Source organism: Aythya fuligula, chromosome 23 (assembly GCF_009819795.1).
Source record: "Aythya fuligula isolate bAytFul2 chromosome 23, bAytFul2.pri, whole genome shotgun sequence".
NCBI classification, from domain to species: Eukaryota; Metazoa; Chordata; class Aves; order Anseriformes; family Anatidae; genus Aythya; species Aythya fuligula.
The window spans coordinates 6,853,230-6,868,329 of NC_045581.1; the positions used below are offsets into that span (position 1 = coordinate 6,853,230).

The following is a 15,100-nucleotide window of genomic DNA, read 5'->3' on the forward strand; positions in this document are numbered from 1 at the left end:
CTGCTCGGCTCCTCCAGGAGCTGCAGGAAAGGTGACTGGGAGAAGGGGCCAGGGCTGGACATCCTCCCCTGGAGCAGGGAATCTGGGCCGGCTGAAAATAGAGAGCAAGAAAGCTGAACTTTTTAACAGGCAGGGGAACCTGCCATCATCTTGCGGCTTTATTTCCATATAAAAGCAAAAAAATATCCTCTCCACAGTAACGGCAGTAAGAACTCACTCAGCCCCTGAGCTGCACTCCTGGCCAAGCCGGGGGAGTGCAGGGTGTTTGTGTCCCTGAGAACAGCACATCCGCATGCCAGCGGGAGAGGCTCGACCCCCCCAAGGACAACGCTGCGATTCGGGCAGGAGTTAACGCTGCGCACGGGAGGACGCTCCCCGCAGCCTTGCCCCCAGCCCAGCCTTTTCCAGGTGCAGAAGCACAGAAACACAGCAGGACAAGGCCACGTGAGAGGCTCGGACACAGCCTCGGGTTGTCCCTTTGTCACTCACACACCCGCCTCGTCCCCCCGCGGTGTCTCAGCTCGCTCGGGCTGAGCCCACCCGGGGCCCGGTGCCTCCTCGCCGTCCCGGCTCCAAGCCCGTGGCACAGGCACGCTGCGCTCCTCGCCCGAGGTCTCGGTGCCCTCAGCATCCCCCCCTGCAGCACGGCTGGCAGCCTCCAGCTTCCTGCTCTTCTTCAGATGGTGCAGGTGGGATTTGGATCGCGTGTGAGCTGGGGGAAGAGGCAAACAAGCATTTAGCTCTGGAGCTTGGAGAAGAGAAGGCCCGAACTGAGCCCCAGCGGGTACAGAGCACCCTCCGTTCCCATTCTCCCACTCAAGGCCATTCCCACAAAAAAAATGAACTCCCCGGCCGTGCCCTGAATGTTTCTCAGGGCACTTCCAGGCCAAATAATCAGGGCACCGAGGGGAACAACCCTTTCAAGCCTTGTCACGAGCAGAGGAAGGACTGGGAGAGGGACAAACGCCCGGGCTGTACACAGAAAGCTCCAGACCGCCAGGGTTCAACACCCCAGCACCTCCGAGCCGAGACCCAAGCGCCGGGAGCAGAGAAGAAAGGCGAGTGTTACCCAACGGGCGGCACCTTGCAGGATGCAGGCGAGGTTGTGCAACTCGCCCCCAGCCCGTGGAGCGCCGCCAGGATCATTTGTAAGCCCAGCCCAGCCGCCTGCGCCACCGCAGCACGGGGATAACCCGCACGGCCACGGCGCCCGGAGCACAGCCCAGCTTTTGCATGGCTGCAGGGCACGGCTCGCAGCTACCGGGGCTCTGAGGGAACAGAGGCGTGACCCCGGGGAAGCAGCTTCTACTGACACACCGGGGGAGAGAGAGCTGCGTTTCTGCTTAAAATCACAGAGTTACGGGCAGCAAAACCTCCCGTATCGGTGGCATTATCTAAACAGAAGACGCTTTGTCTGAGCAGACCGATGTAACATCCTAGCAGGGCGGTTTTGCTGTTTCCAAGAGATCAGAGCAGCAATTAAAGAGCAAACTTTCCAAGCAGGGCCTTAATTAAACAAGGGTACGTGTTTGCCGAATCGAGGCCCCGAGGTGCTTTCCAGTCCTCCTTTTCTGCCAAAGGATGCAATGACATGCAAAGCTGCTGCTTTATCACAGCGCTGTAGGGTCACCCCCAGCCTGAAATGAAGTCTCACCTCTTGCAATTTGTTGCAAGCAACTCCAAAGCTTGCAGCGGCTGCAAAAAGCACTGATTTCAGCTGGTGCCTGGGGAGGCGTGCTCTTTGAAGTCCATACAAATTGCAAAGTTAGATAAAATGTAAAAACCTTCCAGAGCCAGCGAGGGACTGGGAAACAGTTCCCAGAACTATCTGTAACTTGTCCTAGGGAAGCAGACCAGATTGCAGATTGACTCAGCCCCCACTGCTGTTTTCACTTCCCTCTGAGCTCTCACATTTTGCAGTTACACCCAGGTTTGGGGCCATTTTTCTCCTGCCGTCTGAAGATTTGAGCCAAATTCAGCAAGATGCAGAGAACACCCAGTTGGGGTGGGGTCAGAAAGGTGTCCTCACCCAGGACCTGGAACAACATCCCCAGGGGGCTGGCTCTCACTGCTGGGGAGTTTGGGGTACCCTGAGGAATTCCAGCTCTGCCATAAACCCTGTGGAGCTGGCAGGCTGCAGGGATCCTGACCGCTTCCACAGCCCCCGGTTGTGGAGCAGGCAGAGCTTCTTCGGAGCACCTCGGAGCTAACGCAGCTCAGACTGGCTACAGCAATTAAACTGCTCTCGCTGTAACGAGCTCCCTGCTCTGAGCCACCTCCCAGCTGCTTTCGGCAGCTCCCCAGATCGATAGGGATAAACGGCTCGTTCAAAGCCTGGGCACAGTTTCTCTGTGCATTGTCTCTGCACTCGGGCAGCACGCGGAGATTTACCAGGTTCATTTCTGCTGCCAGCTTCTCGGCTGCTTTTTGTTTCTGGTTCTCAGCATGAGCCTCGCAGTGCAGATAAATTCACTGAGTTAATCTGATTCCAACTGAGCTCTTTTAAAAGTAAGTCTATTGAAAACAGAAAATCCTTCCCTATTGCCATTACAGCTAGGAATACCTTTTTTTCTTTTTGAAAAACACACAAATAGGAAGAATACACAAATAGGAAATATTGGAGCGTAACTGAGCTATTAAAAACATCAAGAAACTTCCGCTTTACGCAACAACGTTTTAGGGGGAATAAATTTGTTCCTTGCCTTTTGACAAAAGTATCTGAAGTGCCGAAAGGGGCCGGCAGCCCAGACTAAACACGGGCAGCTCGGAGGTTTGATGCCGCGCCGAGCCCCCCGCGTCTGGCAGGCTGGCAGCCGGGGAAGGGGGGCAGCCCGGCAGATGGCTGCTGTGGCACAGCTCCTGCTCCCCCCCCCCGACTTGCAAATGTCTGCTTTCACAGCCGGGCTGTAAACAGTCCTTGAAAGCCCAAGATCATGCGCCGAGGGTCGGCCGGCTGGGCACAGGCAGCCAAGGAAGCTGCCCTGCTCTGCAGAGAGCCTGGGCACAGCCCCGAGCCTTCCTCCCCCCCCGGGCCCTACCTGCCCACTCCCGGTCCCCGATGATGACCCTGTGGCAGAGCTCGCACACGCGGTGACGCCGTTTGTCCTCGTTCGCATCGAACTCCATCCTTACGGGCTCCGCTGGGGGCTGACGTCCCTGTGGGTTAAATAACACCCCAAATAACTTGCTATGGAGAGGACTTGCTGTGGCTGCGCTCGCTTTGGTTAGGATTCAGACTGAATTTTCTGTGCTCAGACACCAAGGCAGCGGGACAGGGGCTGCAGTTTTACCACGCAGGACAAGCGGAGTACTGAGCATTAGGAGAAATTCTCAGCTTCAGCACTGCCACTGCAGGTAACCAAAGCCCAGGGCTGGACACGCACACAGACAGCCCCAGCTGTGGGAGCTGAGTTATGGGGCCTGGAGCAACCGAAGTACGGGCTCCACAGCCACAGCTCGCACGTTAGCTCTGGCTATCCTGTACCTGGATGAAGCTCTCAACAATCTCCAGAGCAGGTTTCAGCACATCCTCCTCCCACCGCAAGTGATCAGACACCTCCAGGCCATACACCGGGGGCACGTTGGGGCCGGGACCTGCAGGGAGACAACGGCGGGTGGCTGCCAGCACCGCAGCCGGGGGCACCCAGCACCCCCAGCAGGGTCCCCAGGGGTCTGCGCTGTGCCACAGGGGATCTGTTCTGGCATCGAGCACTCAGAAGGGCACAGCACCAGCCTTTCTGGAGCCAGAATTAGCAGAGACCTCAGCTCGTGGGCAAACAGTGAGAACAGCTACGACCTAGGGTGAGCATCTGCACGGCTGCCTGCCTTCAGGACAGCGTTACAACAGCAGAGCACGCCGAGCAAACGCTTCAGCGCTACTGCAGCGCACTGCAGGCTGCAGAAGATCAAAAGCTAGATCCAGGCATGAAGCAAAGCTGTGCTGACAAGATGCACTCATGGAGCCTGAGTGGGGATCTGCTGGTGCAGGCTCCTGATCAGCTCACAGCTCAGAGCTGGAGCTGCCTGCAGGGGCCAACGCGCTCAGCTCACAGCAGCAGGGCACAGCAGGAGCCTTTCCCAGTGCCTCCACCTGCCCAGACAGTTTCAGAGCCACCCCTCTGGTCCCCCTGAGCCCAGCACGAGGGCACAGGGTGCTGGCTGCAGCCCCGCGAGGTGAGGAGGCTGCAGATGGGGAGCACCAGCTCCCACCAGCGATGTCGCCGCCCCACCACGGCTCCCCTGCCCGCAGCAATCAGCCCCGCAGGGACAAAGCCATCAAAGGGGCCGCGTGCCGGCCCCAGCAGGTGCTGCCTTTATTGCTGGCACCACCACCGGGCTCCCGACAGCGCCGATCTGCAGCACACCTGCCACCAGGAAGGTGAGCCACAGCCACCAAGCACACGGCTGCCGGAAAGCTTTTGCACCCAGATCAAAGCCTGTCTTTTGACTCACGTTCCCCCCCCTGCCTTTTTTTTTTTTTTTTTCTTGTTGTTGTTGTTGTTTTGCCCCCACCGAGCAGCTTTCAACAAGTGCCCGGCTCCCAGCTGCTGCTGCTGGCCCTGCTCCAAGGCTGGGGCTGGGGCAGGGCAGTCCTGCTGGCTCCCTGCCACTGCAGCCAGCGGGGCCCGGAGCAGCCCAGGGGCTCCCATTCCTAATCCCAGGGCAGCTGGCAGCTGGGCTTTTCGGCCGTGCAGGGGGCGAGCGTGTGGGTACTGCTGGGCACCCCCCCAGCCTCTTGGGAGCCATCGGGGGGAGGCTGCAGGGACACTGCGGCCATCGTCACCTGGGCACGGGGCTGAGCGTTCGCTTGCTTTGTTCTTGGGAGGGGGAAATCCTCCCTTGATGAGCACCCAGGTACGGGAGCAGCAGGGGGAAGGAGCTGGCTTTGTGAGCGTCCTGGGGTGAGAGGAACGTGCACAGCGCCACAGCCAGGTGGGAGATGTGAGGACAGAGGTGGCGAGGCAGCGCGGGGGCACAGCACTCACGTCTCAGGAAGCGGTTGCGGACCCATTTGTTCTGCCTCCGGGCGTACCTCTTGGTCACCTGCTTCAGGGCCTGGATCCCTTGGGAAACAGAGGAAGCAAAAAGCCTGGAGTTGGGCACAGCTCCACGAGCGGGGCGAGAAGAGGCTGCTGGATCCGGCACGGGGGGAGCACACGAAAGGAAGGTTTGTTCTGGGGGCACCGTGCTGCTGTGAGGGAAGGGTTTGTGGTGCCAGCTGGGAGGTCCCCAAGCCAGCAGCGAGCAGCAGTCACAGCAAAGCCACCAAACCCTGCCGGACAGAGCAGGGGCAGCCCAAAAGGGACGGACAAGGTGTCCCAGAGAGGGCCCAAAACCACTGCCCCAGAAGCTTGTAGCAGGTAGGACGACCTCTGAGGGCTGCACGGTTCTCCTGACACCTCACGGGAACACTTCTCTGCCCAGACAGAGCCCAGGACTCCTCGTTGTGTTTGCAGCAGGCCCAGAGGACGGTTTCCCACTGTGCAGCCTTTCAATATTTAGTGCCGGACTTATCGTATCCCTCTGTAATCTCCCCGTTCGCAGACACAACAAGCCCCCCCTGCACCAGACTTGTTTTCAAGCCCTTTATCACACCCATGGTTTCCTCGGCCTCCAGCTCCACTTGGCACCAAACCCTCCTCGACGGCCTGACGCTGCCCAGGACCGTGCTGAGCGGAGCAGCTCCCTCCTCCCCTAACAGCAGGGTCTGCCTGGACTTTCTGAGCTCTGTTTCATTTCTTCTCCCTAGCCCTGTTCTCCCCAGCAGTCGCCGCCCAGCCGGGATCCCCTCACCCACGTTACTGCCGCTCCAGATCGCAGCTCCCCCAGTGGGGCAGGAGGGAGGAATTGCTCTGGGGGTGCTCAGGGATGCTCTGGGGCACTGCAGTCCCTGCCCCTCGGGCCTCGAAGTGCAAACTGCGTGCAGGAAGGTGCAGCTCAGCCCCCGTGGGACCGGTCCCGGGTTTGAGCTCGGCTCCGTGTGGGGCAGGGGGATGGGGGGCACGCGGGGCGCTGCTCCCACCTCTCTGCAGCAGCAGGGCACTGGTCTCGGGCGAGCAGCTCCCTTCGCTGACGAGGTACTCGTGGAACTCCTTGAAGCCGATGGACTGGAAGATGCCGTGCTGGTAATCCTGGCTGGAGAGCAAGGCAACAGGCAGGGGTTAGGGCCGTCTCCTTCAGGACGGGGAGATCTCAGCCCTCCACAAACAGCCGGGATCCCTGCGTGCCGCCCAGCTCTGGTCTGGAGGAGGCCCGGGACAAATAAATCCAGAGCCGAGCCCCAGCAGGGGGCTGCTGTTTGGCCAGCCCTGGGCTAAGGACGGGCAGGGAAAGCCAGGGAGAGGAGCTGGCTGCTGCAAACCTGCCCAGGCAGGGAGGGGGGACTGGGAGCAGGGGGAGCTGGGGTCTCACCCACCGGTTTTCGGCCACCTTCTGTTGGTTGTAGCGGCGGTGGAAGTCCCGCAGCTCCTCCAGCAGCCCCGCGGCCAACATGTCATCCACACGCTGCTCCAGCCGCCGGTCCAGAGCTGGGAGGAGGAGGAGGAGGAGGAGGAGGAGGAGGAGGAGGGCAGGAGGTGCTGAGCTGTGCCCTTGGGGGGCCCAGAGCCGGACCTTCGGCACTCCCAGCCCAGCCGAGGAAGGCAGAGCCCAGCAGACGGGGGGAGCGACTCCCCTGCCGCTGCTGCTGGTGCCAAGGAATTGCTGCCTCGTGCAGGGAAGAGGCTGGGGCAGGAGCAGGGAGCCAGCCCTCGCCCCCGTCGCTGCGCCCACTCAGCCAGGGGCTGTGCACAGCCCACCCTCACCTGCCTGATCTGCATGGAGCCACAAGATACAAGAATTTGGGTATTTCAGGGGCCCCCCCAGGGGTCCTCCACCTTCCTCCTCCTGCTGCCGGTGCAGGATTTCACTGTGGGGGATCCCTGTCTCTTCAAACACTTGGAGGCTCCTGCAAGCAGAGACAGACAGAGCTCAGAGGCTGGGTGAGGACGAGCTTTCCCATTCCCCTAGCAGCCCCGGGGGCTGCAGCACAAGGAACCGCAGACACCCGCCGTGATCCAGCCCTCTCATGTGGGGGGGAGGGCAGGTTTCTGCCCCCTCCCGTGCCCGGCACCCTGAGCACACCCAGGTCCCGGGGGCACGGCGATGGCACCCCAGGAGCCCAGAGCGCAGCCACCCCCTCCTGCCTGGCAGCGGCACAAGCCCTGCAGGGGACGGGCCCCTGGCTCCAGCCCTTCCCTTCCCAGGCAGGGCTGCGGGGAAGGGCCCAGCGCTGCGGGAGGCTGCGAAGCTTCGCCCCAGCCCAGCCCCAGCCCTGCCAGGGGGGTGGAGGAAGGTGCACGGCGTGCCCCAGCCCTCCGTCCCCCCGCACCCACCGTGCGAACGGGGTGGGCGGCGTTCTGCTCCCCCCAGGCCAGGGCTCGGCCGGGATGGGCCCAAGGAAGCAGCAAGCCTGGTCTTGCTGCCCCTGCTGTTCCCACAGAGCTCAGGTATGTGACTGAGCCAGCACGGCAGCTTGCTCTTTAAATAGCTCCAGATAAACCCTGCTGCTGGGGAGCAGCCCCGCCGTGCACGAGGCGCTGTCCCGCACCCCAAGGGCAGCTCGGGCTGGGGGTAACAGGGCTGAGGGTCTGAGATCGGTGCTGCGAGGTCCTCAGCAGGCTCGGGGCACCCACTTGGGATGGGAGAGCCCCTCCTGCCGTGAGCCCAGGCACGCAGCTCCCTCGGGACGGGTGCCGTGCTGAGCACGCCGGGCTCACCTGGCCACTTTGCGCTTGTCGTGGGGGTGCAGCTTGGCCGCCATCTCAGGGTCCACCCGGCTCAGGCGGCGGTGGAGCTCCACAACGTCCAACTGCTCCAGCTCCTCCTTCCTGTCAGGGGCCGGGCTGGGGGCTGAGCTGGCCTTCTCCTGCGGGGCACAGGGCAGCCCTGAGCACAGCCGCTCACCTGCAGGCCTGCCAGCCCCCAGGACAGCCCCCAGCCCAGCCCCCAGGGGTGCAAGAGGAGCCTCTGGCTTTCCCTGCCCCCTTTGGCACAGGAGCACCATGCCCAGCCGTGGGCTCCCCCCTTCCCAGGGCTCTGGCAGCCCCAGCTCGGTACCTTGGTGCTGACGAGGACCTTCCAGAGCAAGGACTCGATGTAGTAGTTGGTTCCTCCCACAACAATCGGGATCTTGTCTCGGGCGAAGATGTCCTCAATGTGCCGCAGTCAGGGAGCACAAGCAGAGGCGCAGGGTGCGGAGGGCTGCAGGCAGCGCCTGCTGGGCCTGACCCCTGTGGCCACCCCACGACATTGGGGCCCAGACCCCCCCCCCCAGCCCACAGAGCCTCTGAGGCTGCAGAGCAGGGCCGTGGCTCGCCCTCATCCCCCACTCGTGCCACCAAGACTCAGGGACATGCAGGGACCGCCAGGGAGGGCAGCACCCGGCTCAGCACGGCTGGGCACAGTGAGGGGCCTGCCCAGGGCTGCAAGAAGCTCAGAGCCCCCCTTGCCAGAAGCATCCTCTGGAAACAAGTCAGCTCCCCCGAGGAGCCCAGGGCCGGGGCAAACACCGAGCTCCCTCTCAGGGCTGTCTGTGGAGGAGGGAAGCCCGAATCTGCCGGGCCAGGCAGCCCGCAGCTGGAAGGATATCAGAGCCACGGCTCTGTCCCTGAAATCCACCACCGTGTAGTTGGAGACGAGGGGATCCACAAAGCTGATCATGTGGTGCCTGCAGAGCTGCTGCTCCTGGGGAGAAACCTTGTTTGTGATGATGTCCAGGCCCTTGTACACCTGGGGAAGAGAAGAGCCCATTGCCCACCTCTGTGTGTGCGTCCCACGAAGCCCCCCTGGCCCTGCTCCTTCCCCCAGGCCCAACCCCAGCCTGCCCCCACCGCCCCCAGCCCCGTGAGGTCTCCGAGGAGCGGTGCAGGAGGCAGCAGGAGCCCCGTCCCCACAGGGCAGAGGGAACCCTGCCAGCTCCTGCCGGGGCCGGGATGCCTCTTCTGGTGCTTGGCTGAGTTGACAAAACATCAACAGGCAGGGACGGAGCCAGGACGCCCACAGTGGCCGTCCCGAGGGGCTGGCAGCAGGCAGGGGGCACACGGAGCCCTTCTTGCTGTGCAGGACACTGGCCTCACGCCAAGGCCCGTGGTGCCAGGCACAGGGAGGACGTGGGCAGCTCCCGGCCTGGGACAAACTGGGTGTGGGGAGAAGGGCCTGCAAACACCCGCAGCCATTGCCTCCTCCATCACTCAGGAGCAAATTTCCCCCTGATCCCCCTGAAGAGCTGCCAAGCCCCCAGCTGCAGCACGGCCCCCACCTGCTGCCACCCCCGGTCCCCGGCAGAAGGCCAAGGTGAGGCAGAGGTGACCCGGGCAGGAGGCGAGGAGCAGCGGCTGGGATGAACTGGGGTTACTGGGGCAGGGAAGCCCGAGCCCTGCTTGTCTCACGAGCTGGGGCGGCTCAGCCTGCGGCCGCTCCCTCCCTGCCTCTCCCACCGCAGCCTCGACCGTCCTGGAGAAAGGCTGCCCCGGGGGCAGGAAGCGAGGGGGGAGCGGGAGGGCAGGGAAATGCTCCTCTTTCTGCCCTGCAGACACCCGGCTGGCTCCAGGGGCCGGGAGGCAGCTCTGTGCCAACGTGCCCTGGGGCTGCCTGCAGCCTGGCCATCACCTGCCCATCCAGCCCAGGTCTCTGGTGGACACCAAAATCCCGATCCAAAGCCTTTGAACCCCACAAGCTTTGGCTCGGTGCCTTCCTGCCCCAGCTCTCCCAGCACCCCAGCTCCTGCTGCCTGCGGTCGCAGCCGATGCGCACCCCTAACCACACAGGCAGGGCTGGGGCTTGCACTTCGTGCTCAAATCCCCCAAGGTTCCCCTGGAGATTAAACACCGAGAGCCTCCCTGGATGTCTGGAAACAAGAGGAGGAGGAATGCGGTGTCTGTGTGGGCCGGGAGGGAACAAAGGCAGCCTTCACTCCCGCGCACAGCCTTCCCCCAGCTGGCCAGGCCGTGCTCCGAGCCCTCCTCCCTCCTGCCGCCCGCTTCTATTTCCAGCGAGCGGCCCAGATAAGCCCTCGGTGCTTCCTAAGGCCCCAAACAGATTAGCAGCAGCCCGGAGCAGCAGCCCTCCGAGCCACCGCGTGCAGGCTGAGGGCTAAAGATACTTAGCCCTGGCGGTGCCCTCCCACCTCTGCCACCGAGGGCCCAGCATCGAGAACCCTGAGCCATGCGGAGGGTGCGCAGCAGGGACCCCATAACGTGGCCACGCCAACCCCACAGCACCACGAGGGACCAGGGATGGCCCAGCTGGTTAGGGGCTGGAGGAAGGCCCCAAAGCATGCCCCAGGGTGAACGGGAGGCAAGGTTCGCCCCTTTCTCTGTGCCCTGCCATGAGGAAGCTGTCAGCAGAGCTTTCGCCAAAGCCCTTAAGACGTCCCGAGGTGACACACTGACTGACAAACACACCCAGCACACACAGCAGCCTCCAGAGGACCTCATCACCGCTCCGAGGGTGACACCTGGATGGGACAGAGGGACCAGGAAGAGACAGGACCCTCCAGTATGCTGGCACCACAACTGCTGTGCTCTCACCAGGAAGCGAGGCTGGATGCACCCTGCAGGGGAACGGCTTGCTGCTGCAGGGAGCTCCTGGGATGACAACCAGCACCAGAAAGGGCAAAAAGAGAGATTAAGGGGCCATCAGATTAACCAGGGCCGCGTGCAGGCAGCAGCTAAGTCTGGAACTTCACCACGGTGACCCACGGCGCTGACGAAGGCGCCCCGGAGACGGAGGGTGCCCTGCCAGCTATGCCAGCTCGAGCAGCTGCCCCCAGACACTGCCAGCGTCTGCCAGACCCCTGCGGGGTGCAGCCACGAATGCACAGAGGGGCTCGGGGCGACTCGGTCGGGGGCAGCTGTCGGCTGGGAGCGAGCAGTGGGGTTCCTTCGCCCCATGACTCCTCTGCGAGGACGCTGGTGCCAGCTCGGGGATGTGCAGCACCGAGACTTCTTCCCCAGGAATAAAGCTGCCCGGGAGGCAGACCCAGCTGGCTGCTGCGGCCGCCTGAGCAGGGCACGGCGGTTACTGGGGCACAGTGGGGGCGGCACGGCACGACGTGGTGTGCTGCTCGTGGCCGTGCCTGCAGGCAGCCGGGGGCTGGCCGAAGCCACACGGGAGGCAGGAAGATCCCAGGGGCTGCTTGGCTCTCGCTGTGCAGTCACACCAGGGGGAGATTAAAAGGGAAGGAGGACGAGAGCCACTCGGCCTGGGTGCCACTGGGCGCCTGCAGCCAGAGGCCTCCCAGTGCCTGCGTTCCCACAGAGGGCTCCGAAAAAAACAGAGCACAACACACACGCTTCAAAGCGTCCAGGGGCATGAAATAAGGGCCCATGGCACGCCTCCAGCCCCCGCCACCTCCACAGAGCTCGGGGAGCAGCACGAGCCTCATGGTCCCAGCAGAGCTGCCCCGGAACAGAGCGGGCATCCCGGCACCACAGCAGGCCCAAGTGAGAAAAATAATAATAAAAGTGTTGATTAGGAAGGAAAACACGTTGCTAAAACAGTAACACAATCCCCACGATGGCTGAACTCCACATTTTGTGATGAAGCTCTTAAATCTGAAAGCAATTAGAGGCAAAACACTGAGGCTCAGTTCCCTGCTCTACATCTAGGCGTCTTTTAAAGACCTCTGGGGATGGTGCCTGGACCACGTGCAGGGAAGGGGAGGCTGCAGGCCATGTCCCTGGCAAGCAGCAGGTTGTGATAATATTTTAATATTATTTTCCATATTTTGCTGACATCCTTTTGCTGAGTGAATGGGGAAAGGAGGATTGGCCTTTCGGCTGCTGCATCGAATCCTCACCCATCCCCACGTGCTGTCCCGTAGCACAGACCCGCTGCCAGCCCTGACCGAGCAGCACGCAAAGCACAACGCGGGGACACGGACTGCCACGTGTGCCCTATGGCTCTGCCCCAGGACTGCTGCAAACCTGCACACAGCACCCTAATTTAGTGGGAAGGATTGCTGCCAAGCCCCGCGTGGGTCCCCACACCCCAAGGTCCCCCCCAGCAGGAGCAGCCCCACGCGGATAACCCCACCAATGCTTCCCCCCAGCCAACACTCCCAGTTTTTATTCCCGAGTTAAAATCACAACACGTTTGCTTGCTTTTCCCCAAAAAACCTGCCTCTCCCACCCCCCTGCCGGCAAAACACGCTGCTAAACCCCCCAAACCACCCCCAAACCCCCCAAACTCCCCTCCCGGGACGCAGCGGCCGCGCTCCCGGAGCATCCCCCGGCACCGTCCCCACCGACCCCGGGCTCGGGGCCCCGGTACCTGCATGGAGTCGGCGCTGACGATCTCGCCGCCCAGGCGCAGCCCCAGCTGCACGGCCAGCGCCGACTTGCCGGTGCCGGTAGCGCCCAGGATCACCACGAGCGGCCGCGGAGGGCCCGGAGGAGCCCGGCCCGTGCACAACGCGGCCGCCGCCGCCGCCATAGCCCGGGCTGCCATAGGAACGGGCGGGCGGGACCGGGGGCGGGCCGGGGGAGGACGGGGAAGGACGGGGAAGGACGGGGAAGGAGGGCGGCCCCGGAGCCCTGCACCGCCCCGGGGCCCGGCCCTGCCCCGTTCCTGCCCGGGGCTCCGGCCGCTGCCCGCTCCCGGCCCCTTTCGGGTTCTGCCCTGGGCGGGGGGCAACTGGAGGGGGGAAGGATGCTATTGCCGTGGCAACGGGGCGAAGGGAAGGATGCTGCTGCCGTGGCAACAGGGCAGGAGAAGGATGCTATTGCCATGGCAACAGGGCGAGGGGAAGGATGCTGCTGCCGTGGCAACAGGGCAGGAGAAGGATGCTATTGCCATGGCAACAGGGCGAGGGGAAGGATGCTGCTGCCGTGGCAACAGGGCAGGGGAGATGGGGCTGTTGCCATAGCGACAGAGGAGCTCGCTGGCCTGGCAACCGGGAGGCAGAACTGGTCGCCACGGCAACACGGGGAGATGCGGAGGGGGCGGCTGTTCCCATGGCAACAGGGGCCGGAGAGGCAGGGATGCGTCGCCGAGGCAGCGGGGGGGGGATTTGGGCAGCATCCTCTGCCCTGGGACAGGATAGGGACACAGCTGTCTCCCCCCTCGCAGGCACTGCGGGTGTTGGCGCCTTGAGAAGCCGCCCCAAAAATTTGCCAGGATGAGCACGAAGGCGGGCACGGCCCCGCGGGGGTGCTGTGGGGTCCGAGAGTGAGTGAGGCACTGCACGGGTATGGCAATAAACCCCTGGGCAGCGCGAGCTGTGATGGCCACAGCCACCTGCAGGCAAGGGAGGACGAAAAGGCTGAGTTCCTTTGTGCACCTGACAGCACTTTGTCTGCTTTCTTACCACGACAATGTGATAACAGACCTCTGCTCTAGTAACCAGGGGAGTTTGGGGTAAATATAGACACGTACAGGGGCTTTAAACAGGAGAACTCAAAGGTTTGGGTAAAACCAAAACTGCTCCATCCAGTCTGAGAGCAGCTTTCCCTTGCTGATGGGCTCAGCTCAGGCACGGGATCTGCACACCACTTCCAAAAGAGAAACACTTTAACCATCCTGCATGCCTTCAGCACGAACAGAAAAAGTAAACCTGTCTGAAAACCTTACAGGGTGGGTCACCTTGAGCTGTGACCAGTGCACCGGTCTGTGAGTTGCAGCGCACACACCACGGAACTGAAGGGCCGGGTACATCGGGGCTTTGTTTCCTGCTCACAGGCGAGGTGTCAGATTTAGGTCACCCTGCTCGGTGCTCAAGCTGCAGCTCCCACGAGCACCTTTCAGTACAACCCTAACGCGCTCTGACATGGCACGATGCAACGCGCAGAGAGCGTGAAATATGGCAGGAAGCGAAGGGAGCGGGCATCCACGAGCTGCTGTGCAGAACCGCTGCGTTTCAAGGCTTGTTTCCCCTGGGGGACCGCGGCTCCTGCAGCAGCTCTCCCGACGTCTCAGCGGTAACAGGATCCCGGGTCCCTCCTGCACTTAGAGCAGGACTTTTGCCGCCAGCATGAATAAAACCCCGAAGCATCGAGCCCAGGGAAGGGGGGAGCACACACACATATATATAATTTCATCCACTCGGCAGATCCAGCTGTACAAAGTTCTCCCAGGCCCCTGGAAGCGAGGGGGTCGCCTTCCCCTCCCGGCTCCCCTATAGGGTTACGCAGCCCCAGCAGCGAGCACCAAGCCGGCCCCGAGCCCATTAGAGGGGTGTACGGTTACAGCAAGGCCCCCGAGCCCAGCGCAGGCTAAACCCACTTAAAAGGAGGAAAAAAGCCAGGTGTTTCGTCACCCCAGCCCCACCACCACAGCCACTCATTTCAATAGCCAGGAGAAAGCCGGGACACATCTCAGTGGGGCTGCCAAGCCCTGGTGCAAACCCCTTTGTGGGTTTGTGTAGGTGAGCAGCGGGACCCCCCCCAGCACAGCACCCCCCCAGCACAATGCATGGAAACCCGCAGCCACCTGCATGGAAAAAGCCAACCCAGGCTGTCTTTGCAACTTATTTATTTATGAAGTGTGAGGTAATGAAGAAAGTGCTAAATCCGACCACAGTGTTAACTCTAACGGTTCTCAGCAGGTCAGCGGGACCCGGCGGGGCCGTCCCTGCCAGCACCCCGGGGTGCCCCCCCATCGGGCACAGCCCAAAGCGCCGCCAGGGATTTTAAGCGGCTGCTGGCCAGGGGGTGCTCACAAGGATGGGGGGGAAACGAGGAAAAACCCCTGTTATTGCAAGAGGGTGGGATGGAGAGCTGCAAGGTGGGAAGCAGCCCCTGCCAGGACTCGGCTCAAGGGTCCAGCAGGAATGAGCCCCTTCCTGATCTCCATAAAGTGCAGCAGGACGGAGCCTTCCCTGACAGCAGGAGCCCCCCACCCCTCCAAAAAAGTTTTTTATATATATATAAAAAGCAAACTCTTTACCAATACTTCTCAAAAAGTGGTACAAAAATACAGTATAAAAACACAGCCTCCAGTATAAGACTCGCAGTTACAGCAGCAGGTTCTAGAACACAAAAATCCAAGACAAGCTACTGCACCAAGTGGTAGGAGAGTGAGGTACGGTCCAGCCGAGCCACGGGCACGCCACGAGCAAGGG

General features: G+C 62.2%; 1 protein-coding gene across 1 annotated transcript; it reads right to left on the reverse strand.

Annotated features, from left to right (window-relative positions):
- Nucleotides 1-162: 162 nt before the first annotated feature.
- On the reverse strand, nucleotides 163-12,474 carry TRIT1 (tRNA isopentenyltransferase 1). The gene is made up of 11 exons (XM_032202491.1): nucleotides 12,313-12,474; nucleotides 8,629-8,769; nucleotides 8,098-8,196; nucleotides 7,758-7,906; nucleotides 6,804-6,946; nucleotides 6,416-6,527; nucleotides 6,023-6,135; nucleotides 4,986-5,063; nucleotides 3,485-3,594; nucleotides 3,039-3,156; nucleotides 163-712 (listed from the first exon to the last, which is right to left on the reverse strand). The coding sequence occupies exons 1-11, from the start codon at nucleotides 12,472-12,474 to the stop codon at nucleotides 486-488; spliced, it is 1,452 nt and encodes a 483-aa protein (XP_032058382.1). The 3' UTR covers nucleotides 163-485.
- Between the last annotated feature and the right edge of the window lie 2,626 nt (nucleotides 12,475-15,100).

Coding starts and splice junctions, on each gene's coding strand:
- TRIT1 (XM_032202491.1), bottom strand. CDS start 12,474: ATGGCGGCGGCGGCGGCCGCGTTGTGCACGGGCCGGGCTCCTCCGGGC. Junction 7,907..8,097: donor AGGTCCTCGTCAGCACCAAG/GTACCGAGCTGG, acceptor TGTGCCCCGCAG/GAGAAGGCCAGCTCAGCCCC. Junction 713..3,038: donor CGGGGACCGGGAGTGGGCAG/GTAGGGCCCGGG, acceptor CTCTTCCCCCAG/CTCACACGCGATCCAAATCC.